The following is a 26,555-nucleotide window of genomic DNA, read 5'->3' on the forward strand; positions in this document are numbered from 1 at the left end:
TTCTCCAGATGGAAAATGATGAAAAGCTGAATTTGGCAATATTATTAAAGTAGACCCCTGGTTTTAATTATAAAGTTATAGAACAAGTGATGGCAAATCCATTACAGTGTTTGAAATTATGTCCAGCTTAGCTGCTTTAAGCACTGTCAAGCACCCACTACTCTACAAGAATTTACTTTGGTTTTCAGCTCTCAGGCTGAGATAGCTCATTCTTGCAGTGACTTATTAATCCACCCAGAAGACACTCACAGCTCATCTTCCCATCTTTGCAACCAGCCCTCTTTCAAGGGAAATTTTCTTGACTGAAACTGGCTTTTAAAATTATCTTGATTTTGTGAAACTGTTAGCAGTATGCCAGTGAACTACTTGAGAACACCTATTTAGGATTCAGAAATCTTTATAGGGAAACTGTTAATAGAGCCACTATCCTGCCTGCTTTGAAATATTGAAATGCTTTGATTTGAAACATTATAACCTGCAGGAGAAAACTGTCCCTGTGATATAAAAGCTTGACAGAAGGATAGAAAATTCAAGCTTTAAACACAAGGCATTGCAGTCATGAAGTTACTTTGTGGACTGGCAGAAAATGTTTGATTTCAGCGGCTTAAAATGATGGAAACAACAATCAGGTCTTGAGAAGCCTGAGCTTCATTGTGAGACAGTCCACCTGGCAGTGCTGTCCTGACTGACTTTAATTAATCTGTCACTACAAGCGTGACCTAGTTGCCACAGTACAAATGTCAGCTTGTAATGGTTTTCCCCAGAGCCCTCCTGAACGAGCATTTCCATTGCCGTTCGCACGGGGACCGAGCTCCATCTGCTGCTGCCGGAGCGAATTGTTCCGGCGGCTCCGCCTCCGCCGCGCCGAGCCGAGCGCCCCGAGCATCCACCTCCTTCTAGCTCCTGTTCTGTTCCTCTGCCATCAGCTTTACTGGACGTGGGTTCTCTTTAATCTATAGTCTGGTAAGAAGTTTCATTTTGAATTACAGGGTGACCACGTGGGGCACCTTTTTTTTTTCTTTTTTGTTCTTTGATGTATTTTCCCATGCGAAAAGGCATAACAATTTTCTTAAAATAATTAGTACAAAAAACCAAAGAGGCTTAAAAAGCAGGAAAATTTATTTAAGTTACTGCTGCAGTCTTAATAAACAAGGCCACTGTGCTGAAAATGTGTACTCAGATCAACTAATGGATGCCCTTCTCTTATGCTTCCCATATGTGTTGACTGCAGTATTCAGATGGGATATTTAGTTGTTCATGTCTTAAAAGAAATTTAATAGTGACTTAAAATGCCTTCTTTAGCTTATGAGAATGTTAATGAATACCTGTTCTAAAATATTACCTTCCTTAGTATTTCCCTCTTGATTTAGGTGAAATATTCCAAATACTCTCAAAGTATCACAATGGCACCACAGTAAGCAGGCTGCAGGAGATACTTGCCTAAAGCCTAGGTAAATCAGAAGAACACCAGAATTGATGAAGAGGAAATGTAGCAAGTATTAATACCTTCATATGTCTAAAATATATAAAAAAAAAAGAATAAATAGTATATCTGGATTTTATTTTCATAATAGGATAGGATTTTATTTTCATAATACTTTTCCATTTAGTAAGAAAACTATATCAAAGACCTTGCTAAGGTAACAGGTGGTTTTCTAGCCTGCACAATGCTTAAACAGCTATGTGATTGCTGCTGAATCAATTAAAAGATCAGGCTAGGAGACACTGCAGAAAGGAAGGAAAGTTCTTCCTCAGGCTGGCTGCTTTCAGGCCCAAGGAAAGCAGAGCACGTCCTGCTGGCAGCAAAGCAAACCCCGTGGGATGATCAGCAGCTCCCACTGTAACCCCCTTCACCTGCCTTGGCTCCCTCTGCACATCTGCCTCGAGTGGTCCCAAAATCCAACATTTCTGAATTACGAGTCTGATGGGAAAACATTAGAATCAAAGTAAGAAACTCAACTATCAACCAGAAAATGGTTACCAAAAGTCCAAGGTCTTTTCATCAGATATGGAACCAACATAATTTTCATTCCCTCAGCCTCAACTTTGGCCCCTGATCTTAGCACAGAAGGAGACTTCCCCTTCTCCAACTTTCCTCTGAGTTGTAGCATTTAGTGAATTGTTCATGAATGCTCCTTACTCAGGGGAGCCTTTATAACTAACTCCAAGGGATTTGGGAGTTTCTAGGGACAGAAACTATGTTTCAACAGGATAATTCAAATTATCTTCTTCATACACTCCACTGGAAATCCATTGGGAACATCTTTTACAATCTATTCACATTGAACCAGGTTTTATTTTTGAAATTAGCAGTTAATGCATAATTATGCAAAGCAAAATAATTAATTATCTGGCTGTGCAGTCAATTCTTTCATGAAAATATGGGGGACTTCATTGTATAACACTGCTTACAGTTAGTACATCAGTGGGAAAACAGACTCTGTTTTCAGCTAGTGCATTGTAAATAAAGATGCTCAAACTTTCAGATGCTTTTAAAAATAATATTTAAGGTGAATTGTCTCCAAATTAATTGGAAGCTAAAAAACTAAATGCTTACTTTATGCTTGCAGTAAATGTTAATCCCAAATTTAGTGTTAATGTGACAGGTAACTGCTTGAAAAGATTCAGAAACAATGTAAGCTGCAAATTTAAGAAAAATACAATGATTTAATATTTGTCCTCTGTGAATTTTTTGGGAGTAAGAATTGGAAAGAATCCAGTTTTGGAATTGGAAACTGAGAGTCCGATTTTACAGCTCCAAGAAAAAAAATATCATACAGCCTGTTCCTGAATAAAGGGTTTCAGGTTAAATATTCTGTAGCAGAATGTTAAATTAAATAATAGATTTTTTTTTTTTTTTTTTTTGGTTGCTCATTAACACAGGCAGCCTTAATTTTATTTCTTGAATGTATTTACTTTCATATGAAAGTCAGAATAGCCACAAGGTACCAAGACTATTCTTGAAAGGCCTTACTAATAACAGCAGAGAAACAAATTTTCAGTAGTCAACCCTTAGCAAATAAAAATACTGAGAGGATTTCAGTGACCTAATAGTTGTCTACCAGTGTGCAATGATTTTTATTCATTTAGATGGAAGCAAGGGCAAATCTGTCTCTCACACTGGTACTTTGCACTTCCTTCCTTCCTGTAATGATGTTCTTCACAGGCAGCACCCTGGTGATCAGCTGTGTCCAAGTCTGCTCATGCTAGGGGAGCTTTTTAATGTATTTGCATGTGTGCAGTGAGTCTGATGATCAAAAATACAGTGCATAAAACACATGCACACATTTATACCTACATATGCAACAGATACATACATAATTATGGTCAGTAAAAAGGTATAATAATGAGCACCTTTAAATTTCCATGCTTGCAGTGTAGGAGACAGGTTTGTAGTATCTGTCAGTGAAGCAACCACTTGGAAAGGCTGTTATGGTTTTTCATCACCTCTAACCATTCTCTCGTGTAGGTCATCATTTTATCTGTGTAAAACTTTCCCTATTTTATCAAAAGCTATCACACATACAGAGTTTTCTATTCAAGAAGTTTTCTGCTTTTATGTGAATTTTTTTTTAACTGCATGTAGTTCAAGAGGATTTACTAAGCTGAAAATCAAACATATCAGCTTTTTCCTCTACATAGTAGCTACCCAGGCAGTTGTGACTGGGCAGAGTACAGAGTATAAATGTCAGGATAAATTGCCATTTTCCATTAAGGATTGATGAACTAAATCCTCACTCAGGGAAATACATCTCTCTGGATTTAAACCTTTTGGCTCCAGTCCATTTCTGTAGTCTGCCCTGCACTTACTGAGAAAAGTCATTGATGACTATGGAAGTTCTGTCTAAAGATGTAGAGGGATCTTAAGACATATTTTTGACCTTACAAAGATGAATAGATTATTTGTTTCTGTTGGTAGCTCATGTCTTCAAAACTATTTCTTGCTACATAGCAAAACCACTTTGATCTGCAATTAAACATTTTCTTATATAATCTGGAAAATGTATGCATTATTGGCAAAACTAGAAGGAACTGAGTACAGAATGCAGAAAAGGAAAGTAACATTTCATTTTATTTTTACATTTATTCAATGGAGTTGAGAAACAAGTGTAACATAACACTTATTTTACAAACTTGAGCATTAAATATTAGAAAAAGGACTTACTGGCCTTTGATAAGTAGTTTGGGACATGCATGCTAATATGAAGCCAGTTTTGGATGACAGACAATTAAATGCAGAAAAGTGAGTTAACAAAATTTTCAGACACACTGGAAAAGGTGACATATCCTTTTATATCCCTTTATCCAAATGTAATTTCTCCATTTTTCCACAGCTTCCCATCCCATGTCCACTTTCTAAATTTTAAACTAATATTACAAAATAAAATATTTAGAAATACAAATAATACACCCAATAAAGTACATTAATTATGATGAATGATAAAGGGAAAGAGAATCTGGCATAGTTGTCTATGTGGTAAGGATTTTTAACATGGAAGCAGTCAAAGATACAGAAAAGTCTTTTCATTACTGACATTGCCGAACTACACACACTGTGTTGACTTCTCTCCCTTTTTCTGTCAGTGCTGGTTGTTTTGCTTTTGTTTGAGTCAGTCTTGTCCGTATTGTCAGGGGCACTGCAATTTTTTGTCACTGCTGCCAGGACTCCGTTCTTCTCTTCTTCATCATCATCATCATCAATAATCTGATAGGGAACAAAGCAGCAGGTACTTAAGTGCATGTTTCATCACCTGCTTACGTTAGAGCTGCAGCAAATGGGATTTTTCTTATAACTCCTCCTATGCCTCACTCCTTGCCTTCAAGGACAAGCACTTGCACACACCAGGCAGTTCCTTTCAGCTTCCAAAGCCTCCATTTATGGGAAAAACATTGACTTAAGCAACACCGTACAGCAAAAAGTTCTGAAACACAGTCAAGCAAATCTGGCTTTGTTCAAATATGGGCAAGGAACTTAAGATAGCAGCAAATCCCTGAAAGGCACAACAGTAAACTGTTTTCTGCTCAGGGCAAATAGCAGCAAAGGTTAGTGCCCAGATGTGAAGGCAAAGCCCCAGCTGGAGATGGAGGGAGTGGGGGAGCTGCCAGACCAGCCAAGTGAGCTGGCTGCACCCCAAATCAAGCACCCCAGGATACAAGACACTCTCCTTGTGTGCAACTGGCTACTTCATTCTGATGCTCTGTGATAAAAATCAAGTGACTTTAAAAATAAAGAGGGACAAGCTCCACCCACAGATGACTTAATACTAAATAGCTTGTGATACCTTCTGTCGAGCCCTGAAACACATGCTTTAAGTTCAAAGTTATGCTAGGGCTAAGAATACTTTTATGGGCTTGACTGCATGAAGACAGGTCTTTGGAGAATGTTGTGTAAGCCTTCTGGTGGGTTTTGTTTCACTGATTAGAAATGGCTCAGAGCCATATAGTCCATGTATGAAATTTTCACCCTTTGAAGTCACTGGGTTTTCTGTTACTGACTCAGAGGACACAGGATTAGACATCAGCTGCAGCTTCAGCTCTAAAATTTCCTTGGAATTTCTGGGCTATTCAGTTTGACTTGGGATATTGCAGAGACACCAGCAGAAACAAGCTACAAAGACTGGTTCCAATTTTGTATCTAAACTAAGCCTTATTACCTATACTTTGAGGAGGGGTCATTTTAACTCAGGTAGGCATACATATAATTTTTATTTTCTTCTGATAGCTTTATTACCTCCCAAATCAGTAGGTGGCATAAATGTAAGACAAGTCTAAAAATAATATTTGTGAAGTATAGAATGCAGAATCTCTTTCTTCTGATCAACTTGCTTTTTTCCATTTGCATCATGAGAACAGTTTACACAAGGACAAACTTTTGAAAGGTTAAGATGTACATCCCCATGTGCAGCCAGACAAAAAGCTCATTTAAATATATCCCAGCTATTAAAGTTAAAGAAAGCCAATTAAGCCACCTAAATGTCTCCATGCTGGTACAGAATTGCTCTTCTGCCCAGGGTGCATGTGTACAGCACAAGTCCTGTCTTCTTCATCTAAAATTACTGACACCCTTGAAAATTAAAGTGGAGTCTGGACAACGTCCTCAAATTGCTGTGAATCAGTGAAGCAGAACAAATGGCAGTAGAAAAGGGATTAATATAGCTTTCCACTTCCAGTTAAAAAAAGAAAAAACAATAAAACGGATATTTTATTTGAGAAAGAAACATAGCTCAACACAACGTATCATCCTAAAAATACACTGACAAAAAAGCCTTGGTCATCCTCCACCTGGCCGGAAGGTGGAGGATGCAAAAGACTGGGACAAAAATCTGCTTATAAAGCATTAAGAGGATCAATCCATAAAACTCCAGTCTAAACCTTAAATAATCCCCAGGGTAGTACTAAAATTCACACCACAAATTTTTACTTGAGGCCTGACTCTCTTATAAATATCTCTCTCTCCTGCTTCAAAAAGTTCAGGCAGCTGAGTCCCCTGAGTGCTGGCAATGGCAGAGGAGTCTTTGTCAGCAGTGCCTGGCACTTGAAATGAGGCATCGGAGCAACAGCCTAATGAATGTACTCAGCACTTCCAAAGTTAATAAAATAAAGGAACCTGACAGAAGAGTCCTGACTTTTTTCCCCTGCTTTCATTTTCCATTGTGACATCTGTACTTCAAAACCATCAGGATTTGGGGCATTGCTCAGTTTAAGAATCTATTTTTCTCTCAGGTAGGGCTGGCTATCAGTTGCTCAGAATCAGTTTTACTTCAGAGCATGAAAGGACATTGTGTACGTGCCACTTCTCCTTTCTCACAACTGTGTGTGAGCGATTCCCAGGAGGCTGATGTGTTATGAGGCTGTTCTTGACTCCTTTCAGCTCCCCAAGGGGCAGTTCTTACTTAAGCAGAAAATACCGTAAGCAGTGCATATGTACAGGATTCTATCTGCAGTGCAACAAGGCAGGGCTCTTATACAACAGAGGGGAGTTTACAGCAAAAGTGCTGTATCACATAGCCTGGAAAGGAGAGACCTAGTCTAGAAGAGAACCATACCTGCTAATTTATAAAAAACTGCAGTCTTATAGAGTGGGTTTATCTAGGGACTTTGTCCAGACTGTTATGAAGAACTGAGCATGATGAAAGACTGAGCCGGTTTACATTATATCAAAAAAAGAAATTGTGTTGTGAGTGTTCAGCTGTGGCTCCAGTTTTAAATGTCATACTAGGTTTTTTTCTGGATGCCAGCTGTCAATGAGGAAATGGCAGCTGGCACTAAGGAGGGTTCTGTTTAGATACCAAATCGGTACCATCCAGGAAATATGATGTACATCACCCAAAAAGCCTATGTCACCTGATACTGGGGCTGCTGTTTGCACTAAGTGGAGTGTTTGCTGACATTCAAGAGCCAACAGAATTGAGGAAAGTTGTCACTTTCACTAGATAAAGCTGCTCAAGTTTAAAAATATTTCAACCCAGTGTTACACACCTGGAGCTTATGTAGTGCTCATAAACACTGCATGAGGCTTCCACAGAAATACCACAGAGGCTGAACATCACATTTAAAAATAATTTTCAGTTTTCAAACTGTTCTCCATTCTGCCTTAACAGTGGAGGTTCAGGTAAAACACAGAGGAAACCCAAGGAATATTTCCGTGCTTTATAAGAGGGTACAATTAATCCCTTTGTACAAAAGAGAAGAAACTCAGGAGAGGCAACCTCTCCTTTGCAGCAGCCTGTTGCTCTGGAGCTGATGTGAATTCTGCCTGACCTCCCTTGCAGCAGGTGGTTCCTCTGCTTTTGCCATTAGCTTTGAAGGTGTCTCTGTGGGTCCTGGTTCACATCATGTGAAACATTGCAAGAGCATGGATATGATGAGCTCTTTTCACCAGTTGATGTTCTAAACTGGAGATCTCAGGGGCTTCAGAAGGGTTTGATATGCTGGTGCCCAACTTCTTCAAAGAGCAAAGTGGGAAGCAAGTGAGTACAACTAATTCCTATACAAGAGAGAAGGTGACATTTCCATTTCACCTCCTACATTTATTTACATAATTCTGAGTGCAAATTTTCCATCAGCTCGCATATGGGAATAACAAACTGGGACGTGAGATTTCCAATTAACCTGTGTCCACAAGAGAATACGATAATGAGGACAACACATTTACAGTGACGACACTCACACATAATTTGCTAAGTACCTGCTAGACACCGACAGAGATTTTAGCTGGTATTTTTGCCCTTGTGATGTTTTTGTTTTTACAACAAGAAATAAGAAATACAAGTCAGGTGTGCTCTCCATGACACCCTGATCAGTAAGCAGTGCGTGCCCTTGGCTACAGTAGGAAAAGGACATGACAAGCACGTCCCTTATTCTACAAAGCTGCAAGCTGATCTAGGACCAAACAACTGCTCCTTCTCTTATATCCCTATCTTTGTGTGAGCAAGAAGTGCATTTTGCTTGCTTGCTCACTCCTGATACCCAGCAGAAGGCAGGAAACAAGCCTGAACTGAAAGTCTATTTTTTATGGTCATTAAGTTCATCACAAAACTTTCCTTTCTGATTTTACAGCTGTACCTCCACGTACTTCCATGCACATTTTTTAAGTCTGCAAGTTCCCATGTCCACCCCATCTGCAAGCATGAGTACCTGCTCCAGATGAAAGGGAATGTGACAGAGGCAGCTGAAGGCAAGGGCAGTATAAGTGCCCTTCACAGAACCGAAGATGCTTAATCATCCAAGCACTGAAACACTTTACTTTCTTACCCAAACCTCCAAGCAGCTTTTTTTTTTTTTTCTGTACACTATGAGCAAAATGACAACCACTTACTTCACAAGATGGATATGCTCACAGGGAATTGTCACTGATGTTACCTTGCCAGTAAAAATTGCTTATAGGCTTTACACTCAAATCATCACTTGAAATGAGTGTTTGCCCATTTGCAGACAATCTCCTGATAGACATTATCTCATAAAGCCCACTGGGGTGGCTCAGCTTTGTGTCCATTTTGCAGTCTTTCTCCACACACCTAGACCCAACACCTTCTAAAATATTCTTGTGCATTTATAGGATCTTTCATCCAAACAGCCAAAATCTCATATTAATTGATGAACTATCTAGACATAACCACCCCCACTCACATATTGCCTGATCTTCAAAAGCTTTTGAAGCTCCTCCATTTGAGCTCAATATCCTGTTTCTTGAGTATATTGAGTAGCTTTGTTTAGGCATTTGTGATGCTCTGTTCTAATTTGGCTTAAACAGTTAACAATCTTTCTTCTTCTGGACATTTATCCCTGCAGCACTCAACCAAATTTCTTTCCACCATTTTTTTTTTCTTCCTGTTATTCCCATTTTCCATGTTTTACTTTTTTCTATTAATCCAAAATTTCATAAGCTGCTTAAAATTTTCTTTATCATGCATATTAGGTTCAGTTCCATAATTAAGAGCTGCAAGACAATCATCTTTCAGCTTCCTAGTGATTTATTTTTCTCTGCTTATGAAAGCACTGCTATACACTGAAGATGGAAGATGCGACAAAACCTCTTCATGAACCTGTCCTCATTATTTCAGCAACCATCAGACTCAAAAAATACCTATGTTGTTTTCATATATTTTTATTTTAAGTATATTTCACAGCATTTCAGAGTTGTGAGAAACTCTTTAGAGCCACAAAAGCACTGTTATAATAATGATTCAGAAGGGAAAATGGATCCCTGTCTGACTTCAGGTGCAGCTGCTGAAAAAGAAGGTGAGAGCAGAAAGCTACAGGGAGCTGATACACCCAGAACATGAAGACATCTGCCAGGAGATTGACTCAGGTTCCATGCATGTGCAGGTTTCATAAATGGAATGCTACAAACTCTTTTTTTTTTCCATATTGCTGAAGGATCAAGTCACCAAGCTCAGCCCAATGTTTGAACTGTGAGTAAATACTATTGCTGGGGAGACAAGAAGTGCCTGTGATTTTTGTGAGACATCCAAAACATTTTATAAATGGCCATAAAGCCCGTATCCAAAGAGAGAAGGAAGATTGCTTCAGTTTGTTTCATCTCTTCCAAAAAAGCTCCAGGTATACAAATATTTTTTTTTTCTTTTTCTCAAGATTATTATTTTTTCCCTGCCCTAATTCTAAAAGAGAAACTACCTTAAATACATTCACCATTAGTGCTAAGATAATTCATTCTTAGCAGATGCAATTTAAATCCAGTTTGTAGGACAACAGCAAATAATTTACCTTTGGAAGTTCCTTTGAGCTGAGTTGGTGCAGAGTGCAGAAATGAGTCACAGCATACTCTAACAGTGCTCCAAAGATGAAGCTGAAGCAGATACCAAGGTACACATCAATTGCCTTAATAAAGCAATTAGCATTTGGGAGTGAAGTCCTGGCTCCCATCATCAGTGTTGTCATTGTAAGGACTGTTGTGACACCTATGGAATGGAAAAATATATGTTCTAGTGTAACACAAATGGCACTGAGGGCCTCTACTGCAGGAGAGCTTTCCCTGGACCTGAAACTCCTAGGATGCCACAGCATTTAATGGGTCATGTTTTAGTAAGAAGACTTTAAAATTAACTTATGACTCCTAAGTTAAATGAGTAAAAACAGTAACAGAAAATGTTAGCAAAGCTAAGAAGACTAGAAATTAAAATGAGAGAGATTTTGGTGTCATAGAATGTATAATTATGATTAACACATTATTATTGCAAATCTATGCAAGAGGTCCCTTTAAAATATTCAGATATCATTTTGCTCAGGGTAGTTGCCCACTGGCCTCATTAAATGTGAAATCCTTCTTTATTCCCTGTTCTGTAGGAGTATTTTTTCCATCCCACCTGCAGACTGATCAAACCTGATTTGCATTCTTTCCCTTTCAGAATACCCTTTCTTTGAAATTAATTATATTTAATCTCTTATAATTCTCTTGTTATTCATGTGTTAATTATTATGTATCGTGAGACCTCACAAAAGCCTCACAATTGTCTGTGCATGCCATGTATTTGAATATGTTTAAATTACTTCCAAAATGACAGCTTTTTACTTTGCTTTCAGCAGCCTCCCCTGCCTATAAGTCTCCTTCCTGTATCTGCCAAAGGCATTTTTCTTAATTAAAGAACAGCGAGGCTTTAAGGGGAATCTACATGATGCACTGAGTATGGCAAACCCAGAAAGAAATTCCATAAAACTCAGAAGTGTTTGCAGCTTCAGGACATGGATGCCAAGTACATGTGATGGAGAAGGCATCTCAACCACCCAGCCCTTGGTGTGGGTTGGTTTATCAGCCTCTCACCTATGCAGATTCTGGCTGGAACTGACGACTGGCTTATCCAAAATGACACCCAGGAGAGCACAACCAGAAGGATTGATGGCACATATGTCTCTAATATGAAATACAAGATGTTTCTCTTGAGTTCAAAGTGAAACACGAGTTTTGGGTAACGTCCTGTGGAAGGAGCAGGGAAAAAAACATTGTGAAGGTGCAATTCATGAAAAGATCTGGGAAATACCAATCTGTATTACTTTGGTGCGCTATAATGTGGAAAAAGATTAACAAAAAAGCTTGTAAAAATTAAACGCAACACTGAAAAATTCACATTGAAGACTCTGAACTGAAGGAAACAATCAAATATGTAACATTCAGTCACCATATCCAATTTTATTAAAGACACCTTGAATTGGAAATTAAACCAGGATTAGTGAATGAAAAAAATAAATTCATCAATGCATGAAGATGATGTTTCATCATGTAACACAAGGCAAGGAAATTGGAAATCACATATGGATTTAGCTGCCACTATTCATAACGAGTGAGCTACTGTACAAACTAGAGGAGTAAGGATTATCATTTCATGAAGGTGCCATGAGTTCTTACCTTTAACTATCTCACATATCCAGTTTATTTTTCTTTTCATTTACTATTGCTCAGGATGCAGATTGAGTGTACCTGCTCTGAAATTGCTAACCTACCTCTTACACTCCACTTAAATCCAAGCAGTATCTTTGCATCCTTGTGATCTATTTGTCCTTTGTATTAGTGCATTAGAGTGTTTGTGTTGCCCTGAGCAGTGTCACTGATGTGGCTCAAATTATTTGCTTCTAAGTCAGTGATTTCCAGAAGATGAACTTTTGGGATCACAGAGTCAAATACAGAATTGTGTCTCATGAGAGGACAGCACACTCATAAGCAAAGCCTGAATTTCTTATCCAGCTCACTAACTGAGCAAAATTTGGCTATGTTGAAGCACACAGTCTGAAATTGTTATCAGTTCAGTGCATTACGGGAAAACAACAGCTTGCTTTTTAAATGGGCAGAAAAGATTTCTTGTTCTGAAGCTCCAGGTTACAAATTAAGTGTTATTAAGTTTTTACAAAATAATTTTAACACCATTTGCATGCCAGTGAAATATCAATGAGAGACTAATGCTCTGTAGCCCAACAGCTTTGGCTTCCACTATTTTAATATGAAACCTCTCCTCTGGCACCAATATCTGCTTCCAATGCTGCCTGCTGTGAGTCAGGACAGAGCTACAGAACACTGAATTCATTTCAGCAACAGCAATATAGGCACAGACAGGCTATTTTTGCATCCCTCAGGTGCACTGTGAGATACAAAAAAGAGCACTTTTTAAAGCCTGAAGTGCAAGCAGTGGATGCCAAGAAATGTCTTATTGCTCCCAGATGAGAAAATGGATGGCTAAATTTCAATTTTTAAAAGCACTGTATATATTGCAGCAAAAGAACAATAACAGGATTTTTAAAACAGAAGGAATTGCAAGATTATGTAGTCTGACTCTAATCACAAACCACCAAATTTCCTTAATCATCCCTTGCTTTGAACGAAATAATTTTGGTTGGAATAGAGCCCACCTTTCACACAGACATGAAGACTTAGTCTGAGGATATCTAGACCCACACCATTTCTCTTGGTAAATAATTCTGTTTGCTAAGAATCAGTGCCTAATTTCTAATATTAACTTGTTTTCAGTTTTCTGCCACACTGACCATCTCTTCCCTACTTAACTAAATAGTCCTCTGGTAATTCTTTCTCCTTCCAAAGGTAAAAAATACACTGTATTTAGGGTTTTTCTTTGTAAATTCAGTATATTGAAATCCTCAAGTGTCCAACTGAAAGAAAGGGCACAAACATTGCAGTTAAATTATCTCCATGAGGCAAGAGGTACAAACATGTTTTACACCATTATCACATTTTTATGTGAAAAGAGGGACATTACACCAGTGTACGTCTACCAAGGCTGTGACTTTTATCAATACAGTTGTTTCAATAGATGTCATTTTGCTCACCAAAACTGATTTTAAGTGTATGGAGACCAAAATAAAGCACTCAGAAGTCAGGGAGTGAAAAACTTCCAGCTGACTGTGCAGCCTTACTTTGTCTGCATCCAGCCACGCTCTGAAATGAGCACAGTGCAAAGGGAAAAGGGGAAAGCTCTGAGCCTGTACAACAAAAGGCTACAGCACAAAGCACTTGTAGGGAAAGAGAACTGGATACTCCACAGAAGCTGATTGTGTTGTGCTTCTGTGTGACCACAGGGAAGGACGTGCCCAGCAAAGGGGAGTGAAGAGACCTGACCTTCCTTCCTGCAGGAGCCACAGGCACCTGGGGATTTCCTGAGGTTCAGCCTTAGAAGAACTCGTTGTTAAGAAGGAAAACCCTGACACAGTCAGCACAGCCATACAATTACACCCTCTCCTTGTTACTGCCCTACAACTGTATCTCTGTTTACCTCAGCATAAAAGTTAAGTGTATACACGTAGAGTTAGTTCAAAATATCAAATTTAAAAGCCACAGTTTGCAATTTCCAAGTTTAGACAAGTCCTTTGAATATTCTGGTGTTATTATTTTTTCTGATGACAGAAATTTCTGAGGTTATATGAACAAAGAGAAATAGAGATGTAACCGATTATAGCTGAGTGGCTTTTTGGGGAATGAAAAAGAGACATTTCTCTAACCTTAAGGCTTTCTTCTTGCCAGAATCCAAAGACGTATCATGGACATGATAATAATAGTGTCAGCATTTCTCTAAAGGGTTCAGAAGAGCTTTTATAATGGAAATTTTGAAGCAACCTATATATAGAAATCATCAGAGCTCCTCCTGTAATAAACTGAAGGAATCAGTACTTGAGAAAAAGTATTCAGTGCACACTTATCATGCTAAAGAAATGAGCAATAGGCTAAAATGAAGATAGGGAAATATTGCAGTCCTTTTTTCATCTACACCACACATCTACCAAAAGTTATCATCTTTAAAAAGAACAGATTTGCTGCTCCTGTTGCGTGAGCTGCATATGAGAAAGTAATTGTGTATCTCATTGCCTTTGACTGGCACATCTGAGACCATGGTGCCATCAGCCAGAACAAAATGGAAACAGTTTCATGAAATCCTAGTCCTGACTTTACTAAAGTTAACTCAAGTACAGCTCAAATTAACTCCTCAAAACTGTCAAGTTTGCCACTTTCTTGACAACAAAATACTTGCATTAAAATGAAAATATGTTTTTGCTTTCTAGTGTCTGGCCCATGATGAATGACACCTCAGTGTGAGACTGCTCTAATTTAAATTTGTTAACATGATAGAAATAATTTCTGTGCAGATGCCTAACTGCAGCAAAGGCACAGCATTAGCACTTATCAAAGTATTGAATTACTCTGTGTAACAATTTCTCAGATGAACCGGAACTTAAATGACTGTCAGTATATACACTCTAAACACACCACAAGGTGAGGTATTCCACTCAGGTGACCCACAGTGGAAGAGCATTCAGCTGAGTAATGCAGGCTTTAGTGAATTTATGAGAGAGCAGGAGTACAGAAGTAGGCAGTAGCTCTAAACTGTAGATGAAGGACAAATCCAAACAGCAGATGACAGGCTCCATACCTACTCTCACCCTCTCTACTGCTGAGTACCCTAAAAAGGAGAAGGTCCAGCTGACCACTGTTGTTAAAGCATCATGAAATTTATACCTGCACAGGCTTTTCTCAGTAGCTGAGCAGGCCTAGGCCTACGTCTGAGTCAGATCTTTCTAAAGGCAATAAAAACTAGTTTATGTCATTTTATAACTTGCCATTGGAGTTTGGCTTTTGGCTTTTAACATTATAGTCTAATTTACAGTTCTGATTATCAGACACTTTGTATAGACTTGCCATTGATGATTCTGTCAGCTGCACTGCTTGAGAAACACATAAACCCTAAACAAGCCTCCTTTTCACCCTAGGTCATTCATTTTCTGATTATCCTATTTTTCTGTGGCATCTGTTCCCAGCTGATGGCAGAATGCTGCATCTTTGATCTTTCTGCACCATTTCTGACCAGTGAATGGTCCCAGCAGAGGTAACTAAGGAAGGATTGATTCTCCATAAATACTGTCAGCAGTTCTTAATTTCCCCTCTGGGTGTTTTGGGATGGGACCATCTTCCCCACAACCACTTCCTGTGGACTTTCTGCTGAACTCTACTCCAGTAAAAGACTGCTCCACATCACTCTTTATGTAAGAAGCACTTTGGTGTCCTGCACAGAGGTGTGCAGCCAGGCACAAAGAGCATCCTTTTCTCTCTCATGAATTATTTATACTAACCCCTTGGGTGTCTGCTAAAACGTGTGATGTACAACTCACACAAGTATGTCAGTGTAGTTCTACCGATGCATCATTTCCTTCTCATCTTGCATCTTTTAAGGGCAAAGGACAGGAGAGCTTAAAATAGATTTTACTGGTTTAAGTATACACTGAAAATGTAGTTTTCAGTATGCAATTTTGCTGTTGCTTGTTTACAATGAACATAGGTAATGAGTAATCAGAATGTCCCCACTTACAAGATAAATAAGTTGTGAAACTGAAATGAAATCCTCTGACTGCTGCAGAATGCTAAGGATGCCAATAATAAATTGCTAATATGCTATTACACCTCATTTGCCCCCCCCAAAGAAAAAACCTTCTTCTGTCCTTCACAGTTTAAATCTTACAAGCCACCCCTTTTCTTACTTGCTTTTCAGAGGTGAACTAAAGGAAATGAAAGTTCAGGCTGGGCTTCTCAACAAGTGTTTCAACTTCATGAAAATACTTTACAAAAAATAAGTTTGAAATTCAGATTTTCTAAGAATGAAACAAACCCTTTCATGTAGTGTATATGTATATTTATCCACTTAGCTTACCTTACAAAAAAAAAAATAAAAAACAAAAGCAGAAAAAAATTTATGCCACCAAAAGTTTTCCAAGTGTTGAGGTGTATTTATGTCTATGCCAAAAAGAAATGCAGAGGAGGTAAAAAAAAAAAAAAGCTTCCTAATATCCTTGATATTCTTTCAATTCATTGCATTTCTATGGGTTTATGTTACTGTAACTTTTTCAAAATTTCCAAAATTGTTTTCTTTCTAAACTGTTCTACATTACAGAAGTATCTCAGAAACAACTCATGATGGAAAACATCAACTCAAGTGGAAAAGCTTCTTTACAAAGAGGGATGCTATGAGCTCAGAGAAGTAAATTGAACATAACATGATAACAGATGTGCATAGGTAATTGTTTGAATCTTGGGTTGAGGCTGACTGAAGACTCACCAGGTAAGATTATTAGTGAAAAGCTCTGAGATTCTTTGTGAGCCCTGTATGGCAAAGAATATGTTCTCCAAAGTAACAAATGGAGAGAAATTACAGACAATAAAAGAACTGATAAAGGGAACAGGGGAAGTTATTCAGTGCCTCATACCGCAAAAGGAAAAGTACCGAAAAACCTAGAAAAACTTGATTATTAACTAAATAATCTTGGGAAATTGCAGATGAGCCTGTAGGACAAAGCAAGGGAGTGCTTCTATTTAGAAAGAGACTGTGACTGATGAACATACTCTCTTATACAAACTTTATATAAACTATATATAGTCTGTATACATTTTGATTTCAGATCACTAATTATAAATGAGAATAACTCCTCCCTGCCTTAGCTGTGACATCCCCCCAAGAGGCTGATAAGAGGCAGTGACCAGGGAACCACAGAGCTTTAGCAGTGCACAACCACACAAGGGCTGAGGGGCCTCTAGCCCAAGGAGGATAAAGCAGGATTTGAGACAAACATCAAAACCCTGGCAGCGACTGCAGGCAAGAACAGCAGCCAGCTCCTTTTGCAGCCTTTTTAACAGAGCAAATATCTTGTCTTTGTGCATCAAGGAGCAGAGATTTAATTTACGCTTCTGTCTCTTCTTTCCTTCTGTTCTGCCAAAATAATGCCATTTGAATATGCCAGTTTGTTGACTTGACATTTTCCAAGTGGGGATGTGCACCGAGCCCTGCCTGCCATGCCTCTCCTGCTTTCTGGGCTGGAGGCTCAGCATTAGACTGGACCTGAGCAAGCTGAGCCTCTTCCTTCCTGCTGCTGCCAAGGACTTGACAGGAGGGCTGAGCAGTGGGTGCAAGACTTGAGGAAAGATGCTGGGAAAAAGGCTATCAACAGCCAATTAGCATGAAGTCTTAAATTATGTTTTTGCTTCTTTCTCTGACTAAAAATGGAAATTGAGATTATTTATTTATCGCTTGCTGTGAAAATAGAAGCATTTATCAAGTGGGAATACATAGGGTATGTCCTGTGCCCAAAACTATTCCCTAACATGATGACATACCATGAGTGTGTTAGGAGTGGAGTTAGCACATTGGAGAATGGGACTGGAGTTCAAAACTATGTCACCAACTATTACAACCTAAGTAAAACAAGGGAATTCAACAACTATGAAGTCCTGCATTCAGATGGGAATCACCAGCTCCCAGAGATCAGAAATATGTGGTTACAGGGCAAAAAGGGAGTCAGAGAACTAAGAGGAATCACTAGCTGAACAAAATCAAAAATGCATGATAATTTTCAGCAAAAAAAGGCAAATATCAGCCTAGAATGCTTAAAGAGGAATAGATTTCATGAAGCACATGAAGTAAACCCTTCCATCCTCAGGGGATATCTAATGGGAACCCATTTTTGGGTGCTGCATACCAGCAAAGAGATGAAAATTCAATGGGTGAACAATAGCAAAAACAGTATATCTAGAAAATTTCTTACATGAATTAAAAAATAGGAAAATTGTTGGTCTGAGAAAAGATATATAAGTCTTGATACAGTGAAAAGGCTGCTGAAAAAAGAGCAGGACATTTGTCTTCAATATCCCATAATGGGTTTGAAATGCAGCAAGGGAGATCAAGATCAGACATGAGGAAAATATGCATGTAATAAACACCAGGAAAAAAATCATTGAGGGAGGCTGTGAAGCAGACACTTTGGAGGTTTGTCTGACTTACTCCTAGAAACATCTGTCAGGAAGTCGGCTGCAGATATAGATGACCTTGCCTTGTGACACAAGAATAGATTAAATTAATTTTTAAAATGTATTTCAGCCTTATTTCTATGATTATTTATACAAAAAGCTAGACTGTAACCATTCTTCATTGCTTTTATGTTTTTCCAATAAGAAAAGCAAGCTTTTCATATTAGTATTTATTACTTTGAGAATGCAGGTGGTGTTGGCTGGACAGCTAAAATAAAATCGTAGCACCCACTGATGTAGATAATATGGTTTGGGAGTCCAAGAGTTTATCAGTGTACAAAGAATGAGGACTATAGTTAAAGACATGTAGGAAATGGTCCTAGCAATTTAATTACCCATGTCCAAAATGAAATTGTTCTGTACCAAAACAAAATCAACACCAAATGCTAGCCAGAAATCTAGCTAACATCATTCAAAGTGACTTACTATTATGTGATTACAGTAATGTGATTACTATTATGTGATACATGCTGTTCTACAAACAAGATTAATCCTCAGTGTCCTTTTCTTAAATTTACTGAAGTTACTTATGCAGGAATTTTGCTGACTGCATTTTAAATTTGGCTCTGTGGCTGTACGTGAACTTGGGTTTTGCACTGCTGTACAATATTTCACTTGCACAGCAGCTGTACTGCCTGTTCAAGTTCACAGAGTATCAAACCCTGATTGCTTTTTTTGCTGTGCTAGGAAATACTGCACACAGCTCTTCCCTCATAACTTTAGCTATAGCCCTTTGAATTGTAGTGGTTATAAATAGCTGTTATTTATAATGTTATTGTTATTTATAAGCTACTCTCATATCTATTAATGGCCCTGAGGAAATGCAAAACATCATTTTTCATTTCAAAATTGATTACACAGCTCCATAATCTGGTTGCTTTTTTCTTTTAATATGGCCCGCAGTAAGCACTGCTTTCCAAAAAAACTGTAGAAAATAGCACCTAGTTAAGAATTACTCAATAGAAGATTAAGAGGATTTGGGGATTAAATTGTAAAAGCACTGCATAGCATTTGATAACATGGCTGTCTTGAACAGGAGATCTGGAACAAACAGGTGTGAGAAATTTTAACTGAATTAATTTGTGTGTCTTAAAATGTGTAATTAAAACAAAAAGTGCCTTTTGACCTATACATATGATTCCTGCCAACACAAAGGGAGGAAGACAGCATGATTCACCAGAAGAAGAGTACAGTTCATCTGATACCTCTTCAACTCTAATTGGAAATTTGTTTTAGTCAATTTAGTTAAACAACAAACAAAACCAAAAACCAACCAAAACAAACAAACAAAACAACCAAAGTTTTTGTCTTTAAACTACTGATTCTGTGATAGAATGTGATAGGAAATAAGCAGGTTTCCTCTTCCACTTTCGTGTATGGTGAACAGATCCTAATACCCTTCTGGGCAGAACAGTAGTTAAGGATTATTCTTTGACTAAACCTGATGCTGTTTACCCAGAAGCTGTAAAGAGGAAGACAAGCAGATGTCACTTACATAACTAGCAAGAAACTCTGTGATCCTCGAGCCTGCTGGTATGTATTTAATTTATACTTTTACATCCATTTAGAGAACTTCAATTTTTTAGCCTGAATTAATACCTGAAATTAGGTCACAACTTTCTCTGTGTAATTAAAGCAGAAATACCCAATAATGGACTAGAGAAACTATATTTCTCTGATTCAGAATTAGAAATGTCCTCTGGTGAAACTGCAGTTTTGAAGGATGTGTGTGTCTTGATTTAAAGATCACACCCTTGTGTGGGTGTGCTGACTTGCAGAAGAGAAACCAGGTACACAGTGAAGAGCAGCAATGAAGGACCTGAGAGTAACTTAAAGAACAAAAAGGTTTTACAGGTCTTGAACTCTCTGAAATCCCTTTCAAAATCTCTGGAAAGTAAACAAGAGCACACTGTTCCCTGAGGTTAATTCCTGCAGTTAGGGGAAACTTTCTACAGCAGTTTCCTAAGCTCAGCAGAGGAGCAGGTCTGTGGAAATACCCCTTGACCCTTCCTGGGCACAGGAACCTCAGGTCGAGCAATCTCCTTCCTGCTGCCACCAGCCTGGGCACTGAGCAACTCCTACAAGCAGTAGCCATGGAACTCAAATTCCTGCAGCTGTGAAAGCACACAGCATATTCTTGGAATTTCCACAGATGAATAGAGGCTTTTGACTTGCCTTGTAAAGCCAGAATGGCTGATCTGAGCTGGGTATCCCAAGCTCCCTGGTCTGTCTTTAATTTAAATGCCCAATTGCATGCTCCTCTTCCTTCACAAGAGCTCTCCCTGACATATGGAAGGAGCAGTAGATTCTTGTTTATAATTCTTTAGTTAATGTGTAGCCTCTAAGAAAATGCTCAGCCTTTATATTAGCTTGGTCCCTGCTTGTAACTTGAAAAGTATTTACAGCTTCAAGAATGTAATTATTAGAACATGAAAACCATAATCCTAACAGAAAGCAGTGTACTCAGGTCCTTAATGCTGCTCTCTTTCCAAAGCCATAGTTCAAACTGCACCCACAAAGTGTTTTTAGGGGTGTTTTACCTGTCTCATACACAGCTTCAGTTACAGAGGTAAAGTGGTCTTCTACTGTGTACTGGGCCAGCTGGAGAGTGTCCAAACCTCGAACTGAATCATTTCCTCTGGTCCAGTAAAACATGACATCATTGATGTTATAACCCCCTGTAGTGAGACACAGGCCAACAACAGTGTTTATTTTGCACAATAATTAATTTGTGTTGAGCACACTTATGGTTCAGCTGTTTCTTATTTCTGAGAGTGCAATTAGACATAAATAATGATGGGTTTTGGCAGCTTGTAATGCCTGTTCACAACAAAACTTCCAACACCATGCAAAGTCTCCCAAGTTAAAAGCTGAGGTTTTTGGAGGTGGTCTTTTTATATCTTCTATTTCAGGAAAAATGACAAACTAATAAAATAGATTAGTACCACCTGGTATTCGAAAGGCAAAGTCTACTAGGATCTAAGCAAATAGAGCTTTTATGAATTACTGCACTTGCCAGCATTTTGACTAGACATGAAACGTGCCATGTGTTGCATCCCACGATGCTGTTCCTCGGTGCAGTGCCCTGGTCCTCATTCCCATAGAGATGGAGGGATGAGGAGAGCAGCACAGCTGCTGCTCACTGGTGCTCTGCTCCAGCCTGAGCCTGAATCATCACTTGGGACAAGATTTTGGCTGAGGAGCTCAGATACTTGCCAAGGACACCAGCTTAGAAGCTGATGTTTCTGCAGGCTCAACAGCATGGCACGCTTCAGGGGCCCCAGGAGGCTCCCTCTTAACCTTCAAGCAGTAATTAGGAGCTGGATGAATTATCTATCAGAAGGCAACTGTGTTTTGCACACACTTGTCAATGTGCAGCACAATCATAGCTAAAATACCTCTGTAGCTTTTCACCATTATATAAAAGGCAGCCACATTACAGACTAGTGTATATGATTAATTCAAAATTATGTTAATGTAATTTACATGTTAACAGGGAGCATTTGAACATCTTTTTCCTTTAGCTTACTTAGATCAATCATTCTTGTATTTGACAGATTTATATTGTGCAAGTTAATAGCTCAGCTTAGGGAACAGAAATATGAGCTGATGATTATTTTTAGACTTCAGTCACCTGAAAATAAATTACAGTGAGACAATAATACAATACCTTGCACAAGGGTATATGCAGCAAAACTAACAAAGCTCTAGAGTCACAGAAAAAAAACAGATGCATTAAAACAAAAAAAAAAGTGCCTTTAAATATTTTTAAGCTATTGGGGATTTTTCTTGCAATGGCAAGACAGAACTGATTTCTCCAGCCATCTCATGCAGGAAAAAAAGGAGTTCATAAGTTTTATTGTAAGGAAACACTAGGCTAGTTTTCCATTAAATGACAATTTCACCTGAAAATGTGTTCTCTGTCATTCTTTAAATGAAATATTGTTTTCACTATCACTGGCAGTTATATGAAAAGGCATAATGGCCTGGAATCTCTGCTCCCATTATCACATTTATAGCAATCAAAGCCAAAACACTTTTGTGTCAAAAGACTAAGCCAAAAGCATATACATCCAAGCTAAGTTTTCAATTCCCTAAAACCACATTCTGGGAAATTTCCCAGATTTGTGAGATGTAAAATTGAAGTAACATTTTCTATAAACAAATGATTGCATTGTCCTTAGTCAAAACAAGGAGGCTCATATAACCAGTTTTTATGCATGATTCCGGCCATGGATTTGTTTCACTTCCTTTCAGTATAAATGAACTGCAGACATTTAAATAAAGCCCAAAGAACTAGAGAGTTCCACAGTAAATTCCTTTTTGTTTTTATAAGATATTCAGCCTTCCAAGAAGTTCTTGGTGCCCACATGAATGATTAGAAGCATATCTTGAAACAGAGGTTATTTGTCTTTTGTTCCAAAATATTCTCATTAGTGGAACAATTAGTAGGTTTGGGTGATCCTTCCTATGAAAATTCTTTTAGCATAATAATTCCAAAACTCTTAAGAAGAATTTTTACTGAGGGAGCCTTCCCAATAGTCAGTAAAGTTAAATAGTACAATGCTCCCTCTGTGCAAAGTTGCTCTTTATTCAAGGGATTAACATTTTACTAATTATAAAACATTTCAAAAGTTTATAGAGACAAAATCCTTAAACCCATGTTATTTGGCTTTTAGTGTCACATAAAGAGAATAGAGATTACTTCTGAGTTTCTATCCAGCTAATTCCTCAAGCCCAGAATGTCTCATTCCTGTCCATTGTTGATAGAGTATGAGCTGCTAACGTCAATATGGTTAACTACAGGAATAGTAAATTTGGGATTAAACATTCATAATGCCTAATACAAATTAGTTTCTTTACCTTTCTGTTGCTAATTTTAATTTTCACTGATTGTCAAGCACAAGTTAAGTGCCTTCACGTGGCTCTTCACTGAATAAATGGTAAAGGACAAGTTCAAAAGGAAGCAAAATTTCAGAGACGGGCCCAAGACATGAATATGTATTTGGACTGGGGGTCTATGTGAGGGAAATGTGAGGACAAACCCTACAGCCCAGCAAGGATGAATGGCAGTGTTCCCTGCCACATGGTAGAGAGCAGGAACCCCCTCTGGCAGCACCAACCAAGGTGGGAGCCCTCCACTTTCCCAAAGTCACAGCACCCACATCAACAGGGACTCAGAGTGCCAAGTCTTTGCTTTCCAACAAATGCTAGCATTACCTTCTAAAGTATTGCAATAAGGCTGGGAAAAACAATAACATGTTGGCCAAAATGTGTTTTGCTATGTAGAAAGTACAAGTCAATTAAAGTTACTAACTAGCAATAGCAGAAAAGTATGTTGGAAAGGTCACTGGGGATGCCTTATTCTGTAAAGCTATTACTTCATCATATCATGACATATTTATCTTTATATTAATAATCACTTAACAAAAGCCTAACTCTTGTTTCAGTTCAAATATTTGCTATAGATTTTACAGTTTATTTATAAGCATCAATATTTGTGCAGATGTGTGTGTATGTCTGCATTCGCAATTCTTAAACCCAGGTAATGGTCTTGGCAAACAGCATCCTAGCAGGATGATGACATTATTCATCTATATATTAGCATAGCTTATCACAGGGAAAACAAACCCCATTTCCAGCCTGCCCCAAAAAAAAATATATTGCAGTGCATTGATGAGAAAAGGCCACAGCCCAAGATACACTCTTTCCTTTTTGTATTTTTTACTTCTATCTGTTTTCCTCAAAACTAAACACCAAAGTAATGGGAGCATTTGTTGTGACATGACTGGGTTTTCCCCTTGGACAGGAGACACTTGTGTGCTGTTGAAAAAGCAGATGGAATCAATCTGAAAAAAGCCTGGGTTTAGTTATATGGGGAATTCTCCTTTTTATTTTTTTTTAATCCTGTCAAATAAATTGTAAATTCCTGTGGGACATATATTTCATTCTGGAACTAAAGAAAATACTAAATGACTCATTAGGCAGTGCTGTTGATTTAAATCTATATACATTGATTTACCAATATGCTCTTCCAAAAGAAAATAAAGACAAATCTCAATTCCAATTCAAATCACTCTTTGTTAAACAGATCTCATAAAACTGTTTATTCTAGAGGGATGCCTGTGTGAAGAAGGTTTTGGGTTCATTTCCTTTGTGTCTCTGTCTAAAATGAAAATTTGTGGCAATCTAATTGGTCATTAACAACAAGAAATGAACAACACACACTTCTGAAATGATACAGAATAAAACTTGACAACTACTGAAAAGCCTTCCAAAAGATTTTGAGCATATATTGACACATATTTTATATATATTTTTTTCATCTTACAGAACTGGTTATACTTCTATGTTATCCCATGCAAAAATTATTTTCTAGAGTCTTGTCATGTGAATAATAGCAAACATTTAACTAAAGAAGTGAGTATTTGTGTGTTTGCAAAGTAACCTTGCCTACAAAGTATTAGAGGACCTATTTCAAAAAAATATGAGGATATTGATGGATAAAATGAAAAAAAAATATATTTACACTTCTTCAATTGATCACATTTTTTACCAGGGCACTGATACAGAGACATAATGAAATAAGTCAGAGCGAGATCTGAAAACAGTAAATTATGAAATATGAACTATATGCCTCACAAATAAGCCTTATTCTGATTTCTTTCTTTCCTAAAGTAATTTTAATCTCAGCAGGAAAAAATTACATACTCTCTGAAGGGGAAGAAAAAAATCTCATCTGTGCTAGAAAATGCCTGCTCACAGAACTCCCTCTGAAGACCAAGACAGTAACTGCAGGATGAACTGCAAGACCAAACCTGTGAGAATCTCACAGGATTTTGCTCTCTCATTAACTAGGACTGCAGCAGTTCAGCACTGCCATGCTATTCCCAGTGATGCCATGTGCACATCTGTACACACATCTTTGCACACAGATACCACTGGAACTCAACAGGGAATGGCCACAGAACATCCCTTGCCCTCTATGGATATTCCAGCCACTCTGGCAATATCTAGCAGAAATAGATCACAGATATTTTTCTAATTGTATAAAACAATAAGAACTTCGTGTCTTACAGCTCTCCAGTTGCAAAGTACACGTCTGCTTATCCATTGGATATTTAGTCAGATCCATGCTGCATGAAACAGTTGTGGTGATCCTTGGAGGAAAAAAAGTTTTCTAAGTATTAATGCAACAAAATTGTTCATCAGTATAAATAAAAAAATGCCATGTATCCTTCTTGAAATAATACTTTCAGCCTAATATCTATTGTGAGGGAAAAAAAAAAAACAACTATTATTTACTGGTATCTAATGTACAAGAGTAATACAATCCCAAACAGAAACCATTGCAGAACAGCTGAATTCAGTGACAGTCAAAAAAGGCCACTCTTTGCTCCCTTCTTGCTTACAGTGCACATTTTCCTTTGTTATTTGCAATATATTCTAAGATTTTGTTATATTTATCAAAACCTTTTCCAAAGGGTAATTCGCAATAAATCACACAAGTCCATCAGCACAGCTTGTTTTCCCCTGGGATACAAACTGGAATGGCAACATGCAATTCCTGTGTTCAGCCTGCACAAAAGCAAAAAGGTCTACTTAGGGAAAATCTATTCCTAAATTTAAGGATTTATTTATATTAATCAAGAATATTGCATATTCTCAAAACTACAAGACCCTACTTTTACAAACAGACCCATTTTCTTAAGCAGAACCTGGGAAGTTTAAAACATACATAGACACAATCATAAAGGCTGATAGGTGGTATTTACATACCTTATAGCATACAAGACTGTTCCATTAGGGTATATCCTTATAAGACGATTCTCAACAGTGACATCATGAAGAAAAGACTTTTTTGAATCAACTATAAAGGTATCTGGTACCCAAAGCATTTCCACAAGTCGACCATCTAGGCTCAAACTCTTATTACCATCGAAGCAAAGCCTCTCATCAGTCCATCGCTGCCTTAGAAATATGGTGGCTGTGTAGTCCTGAAAGAGAAAATCAGAATTATCATAGAAAGGGAGCCTGTGCTGTATTCACTTTTACAGAAGTATGTGGAAAGAGCTGCTGGGCACAAACTGATTCTCCATGTCCCTGGCACTCCAAGAGCAGCTGTACTGAATTCTGCCAAATTTTCTAGCACTCCACGTGAGGTTGGTAGATTTTGTTCTAATGGTCATTTACAGTAAAAGCTGCTGGCCTTAGTCTGGGGCTATGAATCAGCTGAAGTCATCAGAGC

General features: G+C 38.1%; 1 protein-coding gene across 3 annotated transcripts in view; it reads right to left on the bottom strand.

Moving 5' to 3' along the window:
- Positions 1-4,053: 4,053 nt before the first annotated feature.
- Positions 4,054-26,555, bottom strand: part of LOC110473606 (gamma-aminobutyric acid receptor subunit pi) — a 46,132-nt gene continuing 23,630 nt past the window's right edge. For all 3 annotated transcript variants that reach the window (XM_021536258.4, XM_085582614.1, XM_085582615.1), the window contains 6 exons: positions 26,087-26,304; positions 25,385-25,467; positions 20,848-20,985; positions 11,282-11,434; positions 10,228-10,421; positions 4,054-4,705 (listed from right to left, as the gene is read on the bottom strand). In XM_021536258.4, coding sequence (XP_021391933.1) covers positions 4,391-4,705; positions 10,228-10,421; positions 11,282-11,434; positions 20,848-20,985; positions 25,385-25,467; positions 26,087-26,304 — 1,101 coding nt within the window. In that variant the 3' untranslated portion in view covers positions 4,054-4,390. The remainder of the gene's footprint in view (positions 4,706-10,227; positions 10,422-11,281; positions 11,435-20,847; positions 20,986-25,384; positions 25,468-26,086; positions 26,305-26,555) is intronic.

The sequence above is a fragment of the Lonchura striata genome, chromosome 6, assembly GCF_050655825.1.
Source record: "Lonchura striata isolate lonStrDom1 chromosome 6, ASM5065582v1, whole genome shotgun sequence".
Taxonomy (NCBI): domain Eukaryota; kingdom Metazoa; phylum Chordata; class Aves; order Passeriformes; family Estrildidae; genus Lonchura; species Lonchura striata.